Below are 21619 nucleotides of genomic sequence, written 5' to 3' on the forward strand. Positions count from 1 at the left end.
TACTGTGACCTTTCATTTGGCTCCTGCGAGTAGGCCTATATTATGTGTCGGTATAAGTACATGCATAAGGATAAATTCCTGCAGCACGAAATTTAGAAATTGATCGTACAATTTATGTACGATTGATTGTACATTGTGGCTATGCAATCAATCATAGCTTTGTGTTACAGCGACCAGGTAAACATGGGGACTATACCTTTGACAAAGGTCACATTATCAACGCCTGGAATAAATAGACAATAATTTTTTTGTAACAACGTAAAATGTATAACTTGGCGTCAATAATCACGAGTCGGCATAATACGTCATTTCGGGAGTCGATATAGGTAGCCCAAAGGGGTGCATTATCATGAATACTGGCGCCAAAACTCACGATAGTGATCGTGGTCAACACAGGTGCGAAAGCTCATATCATATTATAGGCTAGGCCCTACCCATAATAATATAGGTCTGATGTTTGCTTCAAGCCTTTAACCGTCTCTTAACTATATGGAATATTCGTGTTTCTTTACATTATATCTGGATATGAAACTGAAATGATTCCTCACAAAATCACATTAATCCTCCGGCTTTTACTTCATGCACGCACGTATAGATGGTTTTATTGTTTGGACTATGATCGATTCTCTCCGACGAACGCGTTAGCATTGTGTGTGATAAATGTGTAGTAATTTTCAGAGTGAAAAGGCAATATGATAAATATGGAACATAGTCCGCTTTTCATCGGTGGCGGCTGCAGCGATCCCAGGTATAGGACCAAAAAAAAAAAACCCAGACGCGGTGAATGCATTGTGGTATATAGCGAGGGGGTGTCGAGCAGCCCCTTGAACCGCGCAGAACTTCCCCCACGCAGACACGAATCACTTTAAGCTACACACACTACTACCCTGAACTTGAAATTGGAATTGTAACACTGTGTATGTTGATTCCTTCTACATACATCCAGACAGGGCTTAATTTGGTATACGTGTCGACAAAGTGAACGACTGAGCAGCTAGACCATACTTCTATTTTGAGTGTAAGTACTCTCATGTGTCGTGTCTCATCTACTGTATTGTCATAACATGTCTGGTAAATTGACATATTTGAGTGAGAACCCGAGTGAGAAGCTACCATATTTAAAACGTGAAGATCGTTTATCAAACTGAATAAGCGTGTACGCGTTATGATGCGGAAGGAGAACCTGGGGATTCCCCATTTCTGGATCCATTTTGTGAGAGCCCGCCATTTCTGCATGTGACAAAAGGGGAGGATCCGAAATCGTGTAGGGTTTATGGGAGCCAGAGCACATTGATACTATAGGCCTATGTCTGCTTTGTATCCTGTGGATGTGTAGATGTGTTCAGTATTGATAACAGAATAGAAATTTGATTGAATACGTTCTGTCGAGTGGCATGAAATGAAAGTGGATGTATAAGATCGCAAGGAAGGGCAAATCCGGGGGGGGGGGGCAGATCTGTTTTCGTTTAGATAAGTAATTTGTTTCCCGCCTACCAATCTGCACTGTAAATGACAGGATATCTGTTCTTTTTAATAATCTGATTATAATGGTTTCATGATGATCATTTTACGTTATAATGATATAACTAGTGTCCGGCTGTCTAGAGATTCCTTACTGAGTGGATTGTGTAATATACCCAAACCAGGGCCTCGTAGCATAAAACTGTTATCAATTGAAAGTACATGTATGTAGAGGTCTAAAATTGGAGGACTTGGCCCCAACCCCCCCCCCCCTCGATTTTCGATTTTTAGAGCCTATGTCAGGCCTACTACGGTAACAGAACAAAGATGTCAATCAAGATTACGTATTTCATGTTGGTTAGTATAGCAAAGTTAATAAAACAATATTTTTCTATGCAATGGACTGTGATTGGGTACAGAAATGTCACCTAGGGTTTTCCCGCCAAACGATTTTAGCGCCAATCAATGTCCTGTGACATTTCGAAGCAGCGGGGAATCCTCAATGAACTTGCATTTATGCGTAGGCATCCATTGTTATTAGCGTCTGCCATGAATAAAGATCTAAAGCACTGTAAAGATTCAATTATTCACTTTGCCTGTCGTAAAACCTGGGGTATTTCGTCCCGACATTTAATTCATACATGAATAATAATAAATTCAATTTACTATAGAAGTAATGAGATTCAGTTACATGATGATATACGAAACGTCCGATTTAAGATAAGCAAGGGAACTTTTGAATGAATGAATGAATATGCAATCATCAAAATATTAACTTGTAATTAAGGCCATGCAAAATAATTGTTTTGTATAGAGAAAATACAAAAGTATATGTTATTATGTCCTTATTCATTATGAGAGAGAGAAAAAATAACGGTCCGTGCAGTATGCACGCAATTTCCAATTTGCCGGGATTCCTATTATATTTCATACTTATTTTCTAGAAAAATATCTATCAGTATGTTTCCAGTCGACAAAGAGTAATTTGGATTTTATAATGCAAGAATACAAGTTTATCCCAGATCATTTAGGTGTATAACGCATTATTTACACGAAAGTAGCAAGCTAGGCAGTCGCATAATAATTGGGATCATTTTTTTTAGGGGAGGAGGGTCATTGGCCGCAAATATAAAAAGACAATAACTTATTTTCAATGCAAAATTTGCTAAGATTTCTGGGACTTGATAGCCACATTATGATGACTGTCTCCGTATGTTAAAGATAAAGAGCCTAACATTTTGTTGTTCTGTACGAGTCTTAGTGCTATTAATGTTCTTACCGAGGCATTTAACATTTCATGTCTTCTCGTCTCACACACAGGTAAAATATTCATCTAACCATGGACCGAAAAGGGAAAAGAACAGGAAAGACAGACGCCAGAGACAAGGATGCTGATCTACCACCGGAACAGAAAATGACAAAGGCGAGCAAAGAGACACAAGGAGGTGAACCAGGACAGCTGGATACGAGTGCTGACAAGGGAAGTAAGAGGAAGAGGCCCGTCCCTAAAGAGCTGAAGAAAAGGAAGAAACCAAAAACGGATGAAGGATCGGATTCTGAGGTTGATGAGCAAAGTAAGGAGAAAGAAAGGAAGAGGTCAAAGGCGGGCGTAAAAGCGAAGACAAACGCGAGACGAGATGTTGAGAATGATAGGACCGACAGTGCTTCCACCAGATCAGATGACTCTGGCGATGATCGAGTTGATGATGATCTCAATTCGGCATCCGAAGAAGACGACGCAGACGAGGAAGAACCCATGGATTGTGCAGAAGTGGCAACTGAAGATATCAGCAATGAAACCCAGCCCGAAGGATCCAAGACGCAACCTGGAACCTCGATGAATTTCCAGTCAGTTAGGCAGGAATTCACCCGGCCACATGAGACGACACCCATTACCCAACATGACACGACTGCATCTGACCAAAAAGATAATGCACCAAGACTCACTGGCAATAAAGCCTCCTCTCCTCGTAAGACGGAGAAGAAAGTAAACATTACCCAAGAATCGTACTATCCTACAAGTCGACAGAGGCACTCACAGAAATCGAGGCAAGATTCCGTCAGGTACAATAATCAGACTTTTTCGTCATTCCCTCCTGGACAAAGATCTTCACAAACCCAAAGAACTTACATCAGTTCATCAGTCACAAGCAGGAACATGAAAGGGCGAACTCTTGGTCTGAGCAAGGAAGCAGAAACATCCTCTCATGGGCATGATGGGTGTCGAAAGTACTGTTGGATTTTGTTATTGCTTGCTGCATTTGTCGTTGCTCTATTCGCCTACGGAATTACGATGGATGTCATAAAGATTGACGATTTGCCAACTGTGGTGAAAGAAGTTGGGTCCTCTGTGTTTTCCTCTGAGTGTGTGAAAAGGAAGCGATCTGAACGGTTTGATATCTTAATGCAAGAACAAGACAATCTTCTCAAACAGTACCCAAGCCTTGATGAATCAGCTCTCCCTATCATTGCCGGTGCTTCCTTCGACCACGTAAATGACCACCATGAACTTGTAAGACCGGTCGTCTTGCTACTTGTCGGGAAAGACGACGGTAAGACCAATGTCAATGACGTCGCTCACAGCGTCGCTACGATGTACGCCAACGTCTTTTCATCGGAGCGTCAAGAGAACGACGTTGTAGGGATCGTCGGCGCATACCTCGAGGAATCCTCTGCAGATGAAGTGAAGAAAGAAGTAGAAAGCCACATAGACGAAGGCTTCAGTGATTGCTCCAACGTCGCCCTCATTACCGATGTCGACAAACTTCCCCCATGTGCAGCCACGATGTTCCATGCTTACTGTGACAACGACAGCGCTCCTCATAAAGACGCGGTCTTCATCTTTACCATGACGCTTAATGCCGAATTGAAAGAAAACGCACCAACTTCAGAAGTTGAAAAAGCAGTCCAAGCACAGCTCAGTGATAGCTGGAGTAGATGTCCTGAAGAATTTTCGCAGGCTAAGATTGTAGCAATGCACAGCCGCGTTGCAAATAACATAGTCATCATCTAATTACTTAAAAGTTAAGAATCAAATACAAAATAGAGTGATATAATGTCTTTGAGTTCCCACCAGATTCCAATGTTTTTGTTTACAGTGTTTTAGTTTCTTTATAATGTTAGGATTCACTGGCCAAAGCTAACTTCGTAGGTGGTCTCATCAATATTGCTATACACCTGCTTTGCCACAGTATTTCAAAAGTCAAAACCGACATAGAAATATACCCATGTATTTTCTACTCTATTAAATTCCTACGTTCTTTCTTCGTAAATGTTATACACCAAGCAGGTTGAACCCTGTAAATATTTGCCTGAGACCGCTAGTCAAAACATTCTGTAGAGTGCACATAAAATCAGATTCAACATTATGAGGGCATGATAATGTCAACGCAATTGATAAACTTAGAAACATTACACCCTTTCTTAAAGGGATGCTCCGGGCTGAGAATATATATATCTTAATAAATAGATTAAAATTCACAGAGCAAAATGCTGAAAATTTCATCAAAATTAGATAACAAATAACGAAGTTTTTGAATTTTAAAGTTAATATTTAGTGAAAACAGTTATATGCACGTCGTCATGAATATTCATTTGGTGTGCTGATGATGTCACATCCCTTTTTCTTGTGTTATTACATGAAATCATAATTGTTTCATACATGTGTAAATGATGTGTCTCCGTTATGAAATAAGTTACATCAATTTATAACTAATGCAATTAATCAGTTGTCAATTGTTTTAGTTCTTGGTAGAAAATTTTTGAATAAACCTAATTTCATATAATAAAATACAAAAAGACAAATGGGGATATGACATCATCAGCCCACCTAATAAATATAGAACTGTTTTACCGGAATAATGCAAATTCAATAACTTCGTTATCCGAATTTGATGAAATTTTCAGCATTTTGCTTTGTGCATTTTACTCTATTATTTAAATATGAATATCTTCAGCCTGGAGCACCCCTTTAATGTTTTTCATTTCTTACCTTATTCACATTCTGTTCCTTTTCTTATCATTCCTCTTCGTGCTCCTATTCTTCTTCTTAAGTCTTCATCTTCTTCATAATCTTTCTTCTTTTTCCTCTTCTTCTCCCCAGTCTTCTTCTTCATCATCTTTCTTCTTCGTCCTTTCTTCTTCTTCGTCGTCCTTTCTTTTTCCTCCCCTTTCTATTCTTCTTCCTCTTTCTCTTCTTATTCTTCTCCCTTTTCCTCGTCTTCTTCCTTTTTTTTTGCATAAAATTTAGGTCTCAACCATTTTTTTCCTATTTGATCGATCATCGCGCGTGTGTCCAGCAAATATTGTTGAGTATCAAACGCCCCCTCCCCAGCCCCCTGAATAATATTTGTGAAGAAACTGTTGAAATGTTCTATATGAAACCTCAAAACTCATTGTAAACAGCAGACAGATTTCCATTGACTACACGATTGAGAATGAGAGATTCCATGGACAAACCACTCAGACATGAAGGTAAAAATAGGTTTTAAAAGTTGGATAGACCCAACAAATGATAGGCCTATATAACGGAATAGCTCGAATTCCCCCTGGTTACCCACCCGAAACACTTGAATACAGATTCTGATGAATTCGAACCCGAATTCTACACATGTTCTATGACGAATGTCTTTATAGTTGGTAACGATTGAATAGTTGGTTGATTTGTTGTTGTTGTTGTTGTACATTGCTTTATAAGTTTGATTATCACAAGTAGAAAATAGCACATGCAATTCCTTTACCTTCAGTGTATTTTTGCCTTTTCTTTACTGTTTTAGTTTAGTAGTAGTAGTAGTAGTAGTAGTATGGTATTTATTCAATCAAGAAAACTGGCAAAACAGTCAAAAGACTGAAAAGTACAGTGTACAGTATAAACAAAGGCAAAGTATAATATTATAAGGATAAAATAGAAGCAAAAAATACTTATACAACCAACCGATAATCAAAGAAGAGTATAACAGTATAAGGCAAAATCCGAAATTAGATGAAGAAACCTTTTCACAGTTTTGGATTCATTCCTTCAATCTTTCAAGATAAAATCTATGAAAAAAAAACTAAGATTTTTTAAGTATTTTGGCTCGTATTTCTAAGTAATATCTGGCAAGGCATAATTTTTGCTGGGATAGATGTTTAAAAGCTGATCAAGCTTGCATTTACAGTAAGCATCAAAATAGAGTAAAAGCTAAACGATTTCATTCATACGATATATTTCTTTCTTTTGCATTGTACCGAGTTACTATTTGTACTTCATGCTGTAACATGTTATTGATATTATTAAAACATATTCTGTGTAAAAAAATAAAATGACATGTTGATGTACTCGAATACTACATGTATATTAATCAATGGCGTATCTTGAAAAAAAATAATTGCGCCCCTAAAGACCTTTGATATGAGCGTGAGATTTCAAAGCTTTTTAAAAAATATTTTCTTTTCCTTGCGCCCCCTCCACACCTGGGGAGTGTTTCATCAACATTTTCATCCGACAAGTTGTCAGATCTGACATCTTTCTCTGATGTTGATTGGCTGAGAGGTACTGTTACTATGGTAACTGTCGGATAAAATGGGACTTGTCGGATAAAACGTCCGACAAGTCCTTTCATGAAACGCCCCCAGGAGTGGTGCCTGAGGTATACCTACCCCCCCCCCCCCCCGATACGCAATTTGCCCTATACTGGGGTGTTTCTTTAATTATATTTGATATTGTGGTGATCTTATACATGCTTATTTCTTTCAGAAATATATTCGAGAATTTGTTTTTAAAGCAGTTCGATGTGGAATGTTATATAATTTTGTAATTTTCTGGTAACGACAGTTCTCTTTCGAAATGTTTGAAGCTCACTTTTCTATCCATAAATGACTTTACAAAGAGCGTTGTGAAAAAATAATAAAATTGTACAGAAACTACAATCGCAAATAAATCTTTATGTTTGGCCTAAATATGGTGTGACAGCAGAGTTGTTACAGTAGGAAATAATTACGGAAAACTTGACTGTGTGATGACGAGAGAGTGCGCTTGCTTTTAATAATTACATCGATGGCGCAGAGTTAAACAAAGGATGACTTTCCTGATAGTTAAACCAATATTGGTATTATTTTGTTTTATATTTGTCAGGAAGAGCAGTGTCCGCCATATTGCATCTAATAAGAATTTGATTGGTTAACCTCTGTTTGGGAAGGATCGAACAAAATGGTACTTCAGGTTGAGAATTATATGAATTTAATGAATAAAATATAAATCAAAAAGCAAATCACTAGAAATTTCATATAAATCGGAAGAGAAAACATATTTGTAAAGTTTGTATTATTTCGATGAAAAGTTGTATAGAGGGTCTACATTTTCATCATGAATATGCGATGGGTTAGTTGTCACGGCGGTAAGTCACTTTCCTCTCTTTATTTAACTACTGAGTAATCTTCAAGTTTTTTTTTGTTCTTTACACAGGTACATACAGATATATGTATTTCCTTGGTAACAAATAGTTGCATCAATGACCATCTTATACACGTACACATTTAATCTGTTGCCAATCTTATTTCAAATTCTTTGAACAAGAGATGGGAATAACAGTGCCGTAACAGGCGGGGGGGGGGGGGGCAAACATGGCCCTGGGAAGCACCCCAAAAATTTCCTTAGGGTTCTGCGTGTATTATTCTCCACATGCAGCACCTCCAGGTATTCTGAAATATGTGTAAAAAATGACAAATGTAACAAAAATTACCTTCATTTTGTAGTGCCCCCCCCCCCCTTTTGGCTTTTTAAATTTCTCTGGACCAATTTGATCTTAATAATTTTGTAGTAAAAACTTTTTTTTTTCTTTCTTTTCAAATTTACATCAGCACCCCAGTTAGAAAATTGTTCTCAGGGCCCTGGCGGCAAACAGGCGTAGGGGGGAGGCTCCCCCGGCGGATTTCACCGGGAAAAAAATAAAAAGAAAACGGGAAAAAGAAAGAAAATGAAGAAAAAGAAGAAAGGGGAAAAGGGAAGGGCGAGAGAAAAAAGGTGAAAAGAAAACTGAGAAGAAAAAAATGAAAAGGGAAAACGGAAGAAAAGCGGGAAAAGGAAGCAATATAAGAACATAAGAGAAAGAATAAATCATCCCCAAATACTATAACATTAGCATGGTAAATAAGGGAAATAAATTAAAAGATGGCAAAATAGCAAACAAAAGCGGGAAATTAAGGTATAATGGAATGAGCCAAAAGCTAAATTGGAAAATGAAGAAAAGGGACAAGAAAGAAAAAAGAGAAGAACTATATAATAACACGACCGGGCTGCCGAGGATTGAAAATTAAAGCACTGGCGTACTGGTAAGGGGGGGGGGGATAAAGGGGGCAACAATATATTAATTAATGGAAAACAATGAAATAATTCATGACTGTTATTAATTTTGCTGAATATAATGTAAAAATCAATTATATTATTAAAATTTCATTTTGAAAGGCCAACTTTTTTCAGGCTCGCTTGGCTCGTGGCTACTTTTTACAAATTTGCTATGTTGTGCCCCCTCAAAATATTTGCTTTATTACGCAACTGCGTTGAATAAATGTGTTGTGTAAAAGCTATATATATACCCGCGATTTGATTAAATAGCGGCCATCTGTAAGGTTTAAAATGGCTCAAACATAAAGAGGTTCCAGGGATCCCCCCCCCCCTCCATTCCCACCCGCATAGCACTGGTGTACAGATTGAAGGGTTTCGGCCATGGCCCCCAATTGTCCTACAACCAAGAACTAACATTCAAGAAAGGAAGAAAGAAAGAAAGCAAAGGAAAAGTGTAAGATAATGATGTTATTTTCTGAATATCATGTCAAAATCTTTTAAAATCAAAGTTAGATTCCCATGATATGTGATTTTTTTTTCTCGCTCGCTCGGCACGCTCGGGACTTATATTAAGCAACTTTTTACCTCACGCGCCAGGGCTTATTATATTCACTCGCGTTCGTAATCACTCGCGTCGGGTTGGTAATCACACGCGTTTTTTATTTTTGGCGAATTTTTTTTTTTTCGGTGCGATTTTTTTTCTAACGGTGTCTTCAATGGGACAAACGTACTGGAAAAATAAAATGAAATTGAAATTCGAGTTTCGTTTTATTTTAAGCTGGTAAGTGCCTTAAATAAAACGTTCTCGACCACTGTTTTAAGATAACAAGCAAATTTTGACTACTGTTTTAACATAATCACATTCCACATCTTAAATCTTAGAGCCATAGGCGGCGGAAGCGGGGGGGGGGGGCTCCCCCTAAAAAAAGAGAGAGGGGGAGAAAGGAAGGGAAAGAGGGAGAAAAGAGAAAGAAAAAAAAAGACAGACAGAAAGAAAGAAGCAAGGAAAAAAGGAGAAAGAAAGGAGAAAAGGAATAAAGAAGAAAAAGGAGGAAAGGCTACTCTCGATTTAGCTTTGCCTTTGGAGGATTTTCCTGAAGTCTGTGGTATTCTTTATAAAGCATAGCGAGGTGCTACAATTTCATAATATCACTTTTTATTTGCTTCTCCCTTTCTTTGTGAATTATTTTACACTAACGTAAAAATCAGGGAGGAAAAAAGTGCTGAAGAAGAAAAGCAAGAAGGAAGGAGGAGGAGAAGTAGAAGAAGAAAAAAGAAGATGGAGGACATAAGGGGGTAAAAATGAAACTAAAAAGAGAAAATTGAGGGGAGGATGTAGAAGAAGAGAAAGAGAAGATAAAATAAGGGGAAGACTGAGAAGAGAAAAGGAAGAAGTGAGAAGGGAGATGAACACTAAGGAGAAAGGGAAGAAATTGAGAAGTAGAAGAACAGGGAGAAGAATAAGATGACATAATAATGGGAATAAAAAGAAGACTGAGAAGAAATAGAAGTAGGAGGGGGAGTAAAGTGCACTCTGGTTATAAAGAAGTCCGAGGGACCAACAAAATTGTTCCTTTATACAAATAATTGTGTGTGTGTGTGATATAAGTTTTTTTTATATAATGATGGTGCACTGAACAAAATTTAAAAATGGTAAAATGGATTTTCATTAATCTTGCAGGACGTTGCAGGGTGAAAAATATGAAAAAATTTGGGGGTTATCAAGGACAAGAAATCTACACTGTATTGTAATGTATTTACAAGTGTATATTTGTTGTTGATCACAATGTTTTATTTATGTTTATGTATCCAGCCTACTGTGACTCCCTGAAGCCATGTCTTCTGTTTTCCAATCCATTATTTCTGACTCAATCTGAGTTACCTCGTGCTTGGAGTTGTTTAAGGGGCCTGGATAAATGACGTAGCCGACAACTTCTGTTTTCAGGAAGGCACCGGGACGGTACGGTACCTTGGCTTTGATCGTCGCGCGAATTTTTACCGTGAGAGCGCGCACAGCCACAGGGGCGGATCTTGACCAAAAGCTTTGGTCTTTGTGTCTATTAATTATTATGTTGGTTGTTCCGCTGAACTCCGTTGGCTCCACTCACCAAATACAGAGAAATTTAAAAAAAAATTAAAAATGTTTGAAAAAAACTCCTCGAAACAGACTGCTGCCAGCTGTCTGGGGCGGATCAAGCTTGTTTTCTATTCTTTAATTGCCGGCTTAAAACGAAACTCAAATTTCCCTGCATGTCTGTCCCATTGAAGACACCGTTAAAAAAAAATCGCACCGAAATAAAAAAAATCGCCAAAAATTCAAAACGCGAGTGATTACGAACCAGAACGCGACGCGAGTGATTATAAACTGCCCGCGCCAGACCGTTGACAGCTATCCTTATCTAGGTGTTCCTTTGTCTAATAATTTGTCTTGGACTAACCACATTAATACAACCGTAAACAAAGCAAACAGTATACTTGGATTGTTGAAACGTAATCTCCCGGGGGGGCCACTTACATTGACGAGTGGATACCATGCGCGACCAAAAAAACACGTAAAAAGGATGTCTTTTTCAAGATAGGGCACGTTACGTACGTAACGTGATAAGGGTGTCAAAAACACAAAAATATTGAAAAAAGGGTATCTATTTCGCTCGGGAAAATATACGTGTTTAGGGTCAAATATGCGGGGATGATAAAACAAAATAAAAATGTTTTATAAAGGATGTCCTTTTTGCCCCAACACTACGTGTTTAGAGTCCGATTTGCGCGAGGTGTGGAAGGTGCATGGGGCCGTAGTAAACCAAAATAATGGTGTCTAAAGGTAAAACCGACGACCGACGGACGCGTGACATAACAAAATATCTCTGCACTTGTTTAGGGGTTCTTTTCAGGGAATACTTGCTAAGAGTATCGTTTTGTTTCCAATACTTGTTAAGGGGTGCATTTTCAGAATATGGAAAATACATCGCTGTACTTGTTTAGGGGCTCAGTTCTGGGAATACTTGCCAATATAGTATTTGTTTCCAATACTTGTTAAGGGTAGGGTTTCACACGCCAATACTTGTTAAGGGGTGCATTTTCAGAATATGGAAAATACGTGTTTAGGGTGCTTTTCAAGACCCCGTGGTCGCGCATGGTATCCACTCGTCAATGGAAGTGGCCCCCCCGGGCGTAATCTATGGAATTGTTCAACTCAAACTAAAGATATTGCCTACGAGACTCTTGTGCGGCCTAGACTTGAATATTGTTGTTCCATGTAAGATCCCCACCAGAAAAACCTTCAAGATAAACTTGGAGAAAAAAACTCAAAGAAGAGCAGCACGATTTGTATCCAATAAGTATCAAGGCATAAGTAGTGTTACCGAAATGATGAGTATTCTTAAATGGGATACTCTCCAAGACAGGAGAACAAGTAGCCAGCTTATATTTTTGTTTAAAGAAATATACAATATAACTCCATGAAATATTTATAATCAAATCACTTCCAAAGCATCATCCAGGCCCATCCAGGCCAACGACCAGAATAACCAGACAGTCTCATGACTTAAAATTCAATATAATCAGAGCAAATGAGGATTGCTACAAATATTCACTCTACCCTCGTACAATTGTAGAGTGGAATTCACTTTCTCCCACTACTAAAAATGGACCCGATCTAGCTACATTTAAAATAGGCCTTCAGGCTTCAGCAAGAACATGCTAATAAAGGAGTATATATAGCGGCAACGATTGCATGAATGACCTGCACGTATATAACTTCTTTGTGGCGTCCAAGTGCAGTATTTACAAGACAAGACAACGTGAACTGACAGATTATTCTGCAAAATACGAGTCAACACTTATCAAAAAAAAAAAAATTCGGGGGGAGGGGCAAAAAGAAACACCTTCGAAAGTATAGGATTATATATAATTTTTTTTGTTTTTCTGAAAATACGAGAGCACTAACGTCCAGGAAATGCTCGCTTTTGACTTTTTTTTAAATCTGATTTGGTCCCATTTCCCAATAATGAAAACCCAAGTCACCCGCTGTATCCCTCCCATAAAAATACAAAAAACATTTCTGTGACCCTCCCTCAGAACTTAACAGCGCAAAGGTATAGCGCCATCTTTAGCTCGAAACACGGTAACGTAAACGAGGATCAGCGTTTCAGGCTCGACTTTGAGCGGCAAGGCAAGACATCTGCTTGTTTTGCAATTTTTTCACCTTATATGTGATCAATAATTATCTAAAAGGTATGTACAGTAGTTATGTTATTACATATAAGTATTGCGTCAGTTCATAAAGAATGGAGTTCTTTCAAATTTAAGTTTGAATGGGTCGAATCCTGGCTTAGTTTGTAAATATTTTATGTCGGTCCCAAAGACGGTAATTCATGTTGTATGATGGGGCACAATAACGGTACACTAGCTGTACAGGCAAAGGGGGGGGGGGGGGGTAGCAGGATCATTACAAACCATTTGAGGTACCAAAAATGTACCTCAAAACACCCCCAAATTATTTAGGAAGTGGAAATTATGCACCCACCTCGATTCTATGTGACTCGAGCTATAGTCGATTTTTGTCTTTATTTCATAAAAATATAAAAAAGTCTGTCATGTCTGTAACCCAGAGAGCTCCCGCCCGCGCAGCGGGCGGGAGCCCAGAAGCTTACCGTGTATTTTACCATTGTCACCGGACTAGGGTGATTTATGGTCTAAATATTTCTCCAAATGAATTGTGAAAACGGAAAGTATACAATTACCACGATTATATGGATGAAGGTCTAACGAGTGGCAGATTCCTGACATCTGGGCACAGTCTGGAACCTCAAAAAAACGAAAAGTTCTCTCCTTCTACCCAGTCTCGATCGGCCATTTTGTTACGATTTTTTAACAAAAATGGCCGATCGAGACGGGGTAGAAGGAGAGAACTTTTCGTTTTTTTGAGGTTCCAGACTGTGCCCAGATGTCAGGAATCTGCCACTCGTTAGACCTTCATCCATATAATCGTGGTAATTGTATACTTTCTGTTTTCACAATTCATTTGGAGAAATATTTAGACCATAAATCACCCTAGTCCGGTGACAATGGTAAAATACACGGTAAGCTTCTGGGCTCCCGCCCGCTGCGCGGGCGGGAGCTCTCTGGGTTATCATGTCTGTAGTGTAGGCCTACCAAAATAAAGATTATTCCGTTTTGGCTTGTAATGCACCAAAACAAGGAAAATAAACTTTAGAGGGGAAAAAACAGTGAATTGCTTTGGCTGTCGCGCAACTTTACTTCCCTGTTTTATTCAAACTTAATACATAAGAGTCCCTGTACAGATCGACCTAGAACTTTGTTTACGTCACCGTGTGTATGCTGTTGGAAAACACTCCGTCCATCGGAAAGGACGCAAATGTTGGTCCCGTGTATAGGAGAGTCACAACCTATGCACGTTAAAACCAATACACTATTCGTCAAAGAATAGGGTGTTCACCCGGTGTATTGCACCTGCCGGCCCCCGGTACTACAATACTGCAATAATCTTCAGGATTGAAGGAGGCAGTCAGTGTAGGTTGAAGAAGTTGTATTTGGTGAGTGGAGCCAACACTCACAGTTCAGCAGAACAGCCAACATAACAGAGACTGAAGCTTTTGGTCTAGTTTAGATAGAGAAAAAGCTTTGATCTCTGTTTGGTTGCAATGTTCCGCTGAACTCCGCGTTGGCTCCACTCACCAATTACAGAGACCGAAGTTCTAACTCGATCTGTACAGGGACTCAATGGCCATATGTTTCGTGTTGGTTGTTCTGCTGGACTCAGTGTTTGCTCCACTCACCAATTACAGAGACCGAAGGTTTAACTCGATCTTTTGGTCAAGTCAATCTTGAAGTTCATATGCCATAATAATCAATATAATGATTGTGGGCATGGAAAGACAAGACAGGGACTCAATGCCAATGGCGGCCATGTTTATGTATATATAGATCTACTATCAAGTTCAGATAAACCAGAGAAGTAGGAGTTGTGCGACAGCTGAATTAAAGTCAGAGAGGCACTGGAAAAACCATCCACTAAAGTTTTTACCCTACCAGAGACTATCCAACGTGACGTGGAGCAAACAAGCTACAGCTTTACGTCTCTACATCTAAGTAAATCCGAGTAAAGTCACTGTTTTTGTCCAGTTTTGGTGCATTTCAGGCCAAAACAGAATGATAATCTTTATTTTGGTCCAGTTATTTTTATGGAAATAAAGACAAAAATCGATGAGCCCCGTCGGGGGGAATTTTGCATTGTTAACCCCCTAATGGCGGCTGCACGATCACGAACCGTCTGTGTACGAGGAGAAATTTTAAAAAATGTTAAAAACTCCTCGAAACAGACGGCTGCCAGCTGTCTAGTTTAGATCTACCCTGAATTTGTGAAGAAAAAAAATTAAGACTATAAATCTAAGCGTTGTTTCACGTCGTTGTTAGATCGTCTCTTCATCTGTCATCATCATGTTCATCTGTTCTTTGGCATTTTAACTTAAGGGATGGAGCTCAAGATTGTGGACCCAGTGAACATGGTGAAGACTAATATAGGGCCATGGCTACCATTCTTAATTTTTCACTTGAAATAAAACTCAAGTTTGCACTAACAATTGATTCTTTACTCCATGTCTCTCTGCATCTTTTAAAACATACCCATCAATTTGTGATGATTTCATGAAAAAAGAGAAGAAAATTGGCATGTGACCGTTCTAATGTGAGTTGCATATTATTAATTGATCTGTATGTCAATTTTTCTTCTTTTTTTCTCATTAATATGAACTTGGAATCTTAAGTCAATGAAGTAAATATTTGATGTAAGCATATTTGAAGCTTTTAAAGGGGAATCCTGCCTTGTTCATAAAATGTTGTGTTGGAATGGAGAAAAATAAATAAGACAGAATGGTGAAAGTTTGAAAGAAATTGGACAAGCAATAAGAAAGATAAAATAAAGATCCCTAAGACTGTAGATTTCAAATTGGCAACTTGGTAAGTAAATAATGACAAGGGGCAAGGACAAATTCCCATAGGCCATGTACTTAATTATCAGGGATTTGTGGTTTTCTCCTATGTACCTATTCCCCTGGGGCAGTAATATAATTATAGCCCAGGTAGTATATTGTTTTATATCCTTGTGAAAGAAAGATATAATTAAGTAAAACTTTTCAATAAAATGATATTTTGGACATTTGGAGTACATGGAAGAGTAGTCCTTGCCTTACATCACTAAGACATCATACAGCAAATTTGAAGTCTCCATATGTATAGTTATTAACAATATTTACAACTTCATAAAAATTCATAACTTTCTATTATTTGTCTGATATTGTTCAAACTTAGTTTCATGTATCAACTTGTCTTCTGATTTTTTTTCCTCTTGAAACAAGTTTTTATTTGGGTTTGATTCCCCTTTCAGTGAAAAATTTAAGGGCAATTTCCCTGTGTGTCTTACCATGTTCACTAGGTCAACAATCTTGAGTTTTACCCCAGAATGAAGTCTGTCAAGTTGCTCTCTATTATAGACACCGAGTCTCGGAGTAAAAAATTTGTAAATTAATTTCAACCAAATATGCACTATAAAGAATTTTACACAAACCTAACAACTACAACATGTATGTTATAGATTCACAAATTCAACTGGGCTATCCATTTTTCCCCTTGTTATAACAGATGTCTAGCTCTCCAGGGACTAGTCGTTATGACCTCCGCCCAAGAAAGAACTCTCCAGATGGGAGGCCAACCTTCGGGAAAGAAACTTCAGAGGCCAACAGTCAGTCAGAGGGCTCAGACACAGAAGAGGCAATTTCTGATCTAAATGAAATAGCTGTCAAAAGCCAAGACGTTGAGTCCACGGACACAACAGCTGATGAAACAGATGGTGGGGTTTCTTGCATATCTGCTGGAACTGTTAAAGATGAAAGCCATCATACTGATAAATCAGATATCAAAACAAAGTATGCGAGCACAGAGAAGTACGATTCAAGGCAGTACAAAGAGAACCAGAGTACCCCATTTTCACCTCAAGTGGGCAGCACAGAAACATCTAAAAATATCTCATGTTTGCTACAAATTATCCTCTTATGTCTTGCAATATGCATTCCTTTGGTTTTCAAGTTTAACTTTATATTTGGCATCAATAAGTTCAACTTTTCTCACACAAAAATCCAGATCAACCAATTTTCTGACAGGCCAGTGGCATATCGTTTGGGCAACTTGACCACCGAGTTAGAACATTTAACAGCAAAGTATGCTAACTTGGACAACAGTTTCTGGGATGTCATCGCAGGGGCATCTTGGGGCCACATACAAGGAGATGCAACATTCAAGCGACCAGTTGTGCTGCTCCTCGTGGGACAACCCAAATCAGCTAATCTCGATGTGATTGCCAATGATGTGGCCAGACTGTACTCGAATGTCTTCAGCATGACTGATGACAGCACTATGTACATTGATGGCGGTTGGCAAGCCATGAAAGAAGCAGACCAGGCTAAGTTGGATATGGACAATCACCTCAAGAATGGCTTCAGCAATGGCAAGAAAGTAGTCCTAATTCGTCAATTTGACAAGCTTCCGCCATGCTCCATCATGCTGTTTCACAGCTACTGTGATAATGAGAATGCACCACACAAGGATGCAGTCATCATCTTTACTGTAGAACTTGAGACAACAGTGTCAAGTACAGCCCAGGGCATAGAGGAACTGGTTCAAGAGCATCTAGGAAACATTTGGGCTCAGTGCAAAGAAGAACTGCTGCAAGACAAAATCATGGCAATGCACAGCAGAGTGTCTAATAATATTGCTTTTGTTAAATAGACTATCTCAATGTCAGTATTGATTCAATATATGTATACACTACGATTTGTCAAATGGTAATCAGATTGAATCTGGTGAATATTGGAAGATGATGCTGAAGTTTTAAAATAAATTGGTTGCATGCCACAGTGGAGTCTACACAGTATCCAAAAACTAAAGCACTAAATATCATTTGGTTTGATTATGCAGACGTAGGAATAATAATTTTATGAGGTGCTTTTTTATAATCCAAAATGAACATGCTAAGATTTATTTTGAGAGAGTTTTGCACATCTTATTTTCAACTTGATATGTTTTACAAACTGAATTTTTTCTGATTTCATTGATTTTTTTTTTAAATATCAATTTTTACCTCTGAGCAACTCACTTAAAAGCAACATGATTATTATTCCCAATTCATTATTTTAATGTGTTTTATCTGAAATAATTTTGTCCCCCAAATATTTTGAATTCTTCAATAAGTGCATTTTTACTCTTTGACTTTTCTTTACTTAATTTATGAAAGAAATATTGATGAATAGAAATCCTTACTCATTCATGGTCATAAGTACACTGTATAATACCATACACCTTTTAATTTTTTATCATTATATGTTCTTCATTCTCCAATCATGTAATCGATGTAGTTTCCTTTTGATTGGAAGTTACTGCAAAAGTACATGTACGATGTACCTGTATGTACATGTTCTTAATCCTCTCACCAAATAATTAGAAGTTGATTCGCATCTACTTAATGACCTTTTCAAAATCTTTACCTTGCCTCTAAACAATTGACTGTAAAGTATATGTACTTGGAATTCATTATTTTTATGTGTTGATACACACGCTGCTTTCAATGAATTTGTCAATCACAAGTAAAAGAAAATTGAACTATTTTTGTACTGCTCAGTACAAATGTGATTTACACTACAGTACCACAGAAATCTGTTGGACTTATGAGAAATTCACCTTATCAGAAGTATATGTATATAACTCCTGTTTTGCATAATCTGGTCTAAAGAAAATGCTTAAACTTGGGTGAATATTCAATTTATAACTTCCTTCATTGTAAAAATCATTTTACCTCGTGCTTTCTGTACATTATTATCCAGAATTCACCTGTTGGACACCTTAAAGACAAGATTTATTAATCATCTCTATTTGAGTTCATTACATGTACTTGTAAGTAGAGTACAAATGGAGGGATTGACAGTACAAAGTACATGTATGAGTCTTGTTTGGTCTACTGTGCACTGAAAGGAAAATAATGAAATATTAAGATAATAATCTCAGACAGAGTGTTGTTCCATTTCTGAAATACAGCTGAAAATTACATAGAGAGATCGAAAGAAATAGTGATGTGAGACAAATTGATGCAGAGCCAATAAAAATAGGAAAATTGGAAAGAGAAGAAGAAAGAGGTTGAGAGAGGAAGGGGGCAGTGGTGGACCATGGATCTACGGGGGGCTGATGAGCAAAGAAGAGGGAATTAGGGAGAAAGTAAAACAAAAGAAAAGGTTAAAGAGACAGTTTCTGTGAATTTTTCAACCAATTGTGTAATGTAGTTGAATTATGACAGTATTTGGAAAGATCATCTAACACATTTTAGGCCTACTCATGGTATTTCAGAATCCAAGTTAGTCATCACTATGATAGATGTTCAATGTTATGCTGTTATCATATGAACACACTGGCATATAGATGGGGGGGGCATGCCCTTTCCCCTCAGAGCTCCACAACCAAGAAAAAAGTGAGGAAAGAAAAAAAAAGGGTATAACATATCAGTTCATGAATATATACATGTATACTGCCAAAATTGCAAAATCTATCGCAAAATTAGCTTTCCATACTAAAAATGTCTAAATTTTTGCTCATTCACTTCACTCTCTCATTCTTTCTTTTCTTGTGCGCCTCAGAATAGAATATTTCTAGATAGATGGCGCTATATAAATGCCTATTATTATTACTCGCTTGTGACTTTAAGAAATTTTGCCCCATACACGTTTGACTTTGTCCCCCTCAAAATTTTGGGCTCATTATCCCACTGCATAAAATACATTTATATGCAATAATCTTAATCATGCATATTTTCCCATGGATTACCACTGTACACCTAAATGTGATTAAGCACACATAATTCTACGGTAGATCTTTGTCAACTGAAGATGGTGATTTGAATGTTGAAATCGAATATTTACCCGTTACATGTATGGTTCAAAGTTCAACTGCTATACTGCACACACAAACACACTGCTTTTTCTAAGTGTAAGAAGTACAACATCCCCCCCCCCCACACACACACAATACTCCTAATGAAAAGAAAAAATGGAGAAAAAAAATTATGCATGTATTACTATTACATATACATGGAGAAAGCAAGAGATGAGAAGTTTAAAAAATGTACTTTAAAAAAATGAGGATACAGTGAAAGAAATATTGTAACACACTTTAACCACTTTCCATTTTTTCACTTTTATCATGCAATTACAGAAGCTCCCCCTCCCCCCCCAAAAAAAACCAAATGATTAAAGAAACAATTCTCATTACATTCACTGGCGGATCCAGGGGGGGGGGGCAAAGCCGGCCCGTGCCCCCCCCCCCTTTTGAGAAGCAAAATCAAAATTTGTAATGTAAAAATGCCATTAAAACAGAGGTGTGACCCCTTTTTTGAAAGTGAAGACCTTATTTTTTTTTGCTTGTCAATTTTTCGGGTAAGAAATATCTTTAATTTTTTGTTAAAAACCTTTTTTTTTTTTTCTTTTTCTTGCTTGTCAAATTTTTCCTCCGAAAAAATGTGCCCCCCCCCCTTTTGGAAAATCCTGGATCCACCCCTGATTACATTTATTTTGAAAATACGGATTTCACTACTAACAGTTCAATAATATTGGACAGATTAAAAGAAAATTGCCATCAAAATAATTTTTGTGTGAATAAATAATACTAAAGAAATCATAAAATGAAATAAGAGTGTATAACCCACTCGTTGGCAAAGAAAAAATATATGTGATAACAAAAAGAAGCTCACACCTTTCACAAACTAGTAGGCCTTGTGCAGAATCTACAGATCAGGGGCATGATATCGTTTTTTTTTTTTGGGGGGGGGGAGGGATGTACCAAGGCCCCAAAATATACAGAACAAAAGGTCCTTCCAATTTTTGTCAATTTCATCTAGCTATTTTTTCTCTAACTTTTTCTTTATTCTAATCATAGGGGGGGAGGGTTAGATTTACAATAATTATTAAAATTCTAACGAAAGAGTTAAATTATATACAAGCAGTGGCGTAATGAGCCAAAAATTTTGAGGGGGCCAGATATGGCATATTGGGCAAAATATAAACAGCTGCGAAGCGAGCGAGCAAGTACTTTTATTACAATTTAAATCCAATTTTGTGATAGATTTTTTTTTTTGGGGGGGTAAGTACCCCCAACCGCCCCTCCCCTCTGTATGTATACAGGCCTACAGCTCCTACTTCATGGAGAAAATGAATGTTCATAAATATAAATGCATAAATTATGAATATTCAGGGAAAAGGAAAAATACAATGGGGATTTTCTACCCCCCCCCCCCCTTTACCTAAACCTCAATCCCCAACCCTAAAACAAATATGATCGCATGGTACACTGTAAAATTAAACAGAAACAAAACAATTGGTGCAGCTCCATCCTGTTCTTCTTCCAAATGCCAAAAACGAAATTATTATCGCATTAAACCCCGGCGTTAAACCTCCTGGAAGTAGATGCAAGACTGAGATGGAGCTGGTATTATGTACCACGAGTGATATACCTCCACAATATTTTGATCCGGGATTTGATGTTTTAACGTCAAGGGCATGTAACCTACACTCACAGTTATGCCACCAACAAAATAAAATCATGTAACAGACATTTATTATTATATGGAGTAAACTAACTTCACAACAATAAACTTTGGACTTATCCTCCCGATCCCTTTTTGCAAAAACGACTAGAGAGAACATAACAAAATTTTGCAACAATAACATGATCACAGATCACGGATGCTGCACAATCGTGGCATAATAAATCAACACGCATTTA

General features: G+C 37.8%; 2 protein-coding genes across 2 annotated transcripts; both read left to right on the forward strand.

Moving 5' to 3' along the window:
* Positions 1–831: 831 nt before the first annotated feature.
* LOC129278059 (torsin-1A-interacting protein 1-like) lies at positions 832–5941 on the forward strand. The gene is made up of 2 exons (XM_054914272.2): positions 832–1018; positions 2782–5941. Exon 2 carries the CDS (start codon positions 2801–2803, stop codon positions 4472–4474), a length of 1674 nt encoding a protein of 557 aa, XP_054770247.2. The 5' UTR covers positions 832–1018; positions 2782–2800; the 3' UTR covers positions 4475–5941.
* A 6926-nt stretch (positions 5942–12867) lies between these two features.
* On the forward strand, positions 12868–18850 carry LOC129278060 (torsin-1A-interacting protein 2-like). Its single transcript, XM_054914273.2, has 2 exons — positions 12868–13015; positions 16442–18850. The coding sequence occupies exon 2, from the start codon at positions 16442–16444 to the stop codon at positions 17582–17584; it is 1143 nt and encodes a 380-aa protein (XP_054770248.2). The 5' UTR covers positions 12868–13015; the 3' UTR covers positions 17585–18850.
* Positions 18851–21619: the final 2769 nt, after the last annotated feature.

This window comes from Lytechinus pictus, chromosome 15 (assembly GCF_037042905.1).
Source record: "Lytechinus pictus isolate F3 Inbred chromosome 15, Lp3.0, whole genome shotgun sequence".
Lineage (NCBI taxonomy): Eukaryota > Metazoa > Echinodermata > Echinoidea > Temnopleuroida > Toxopneustidae > Lytechinus > Lytechinus pictus.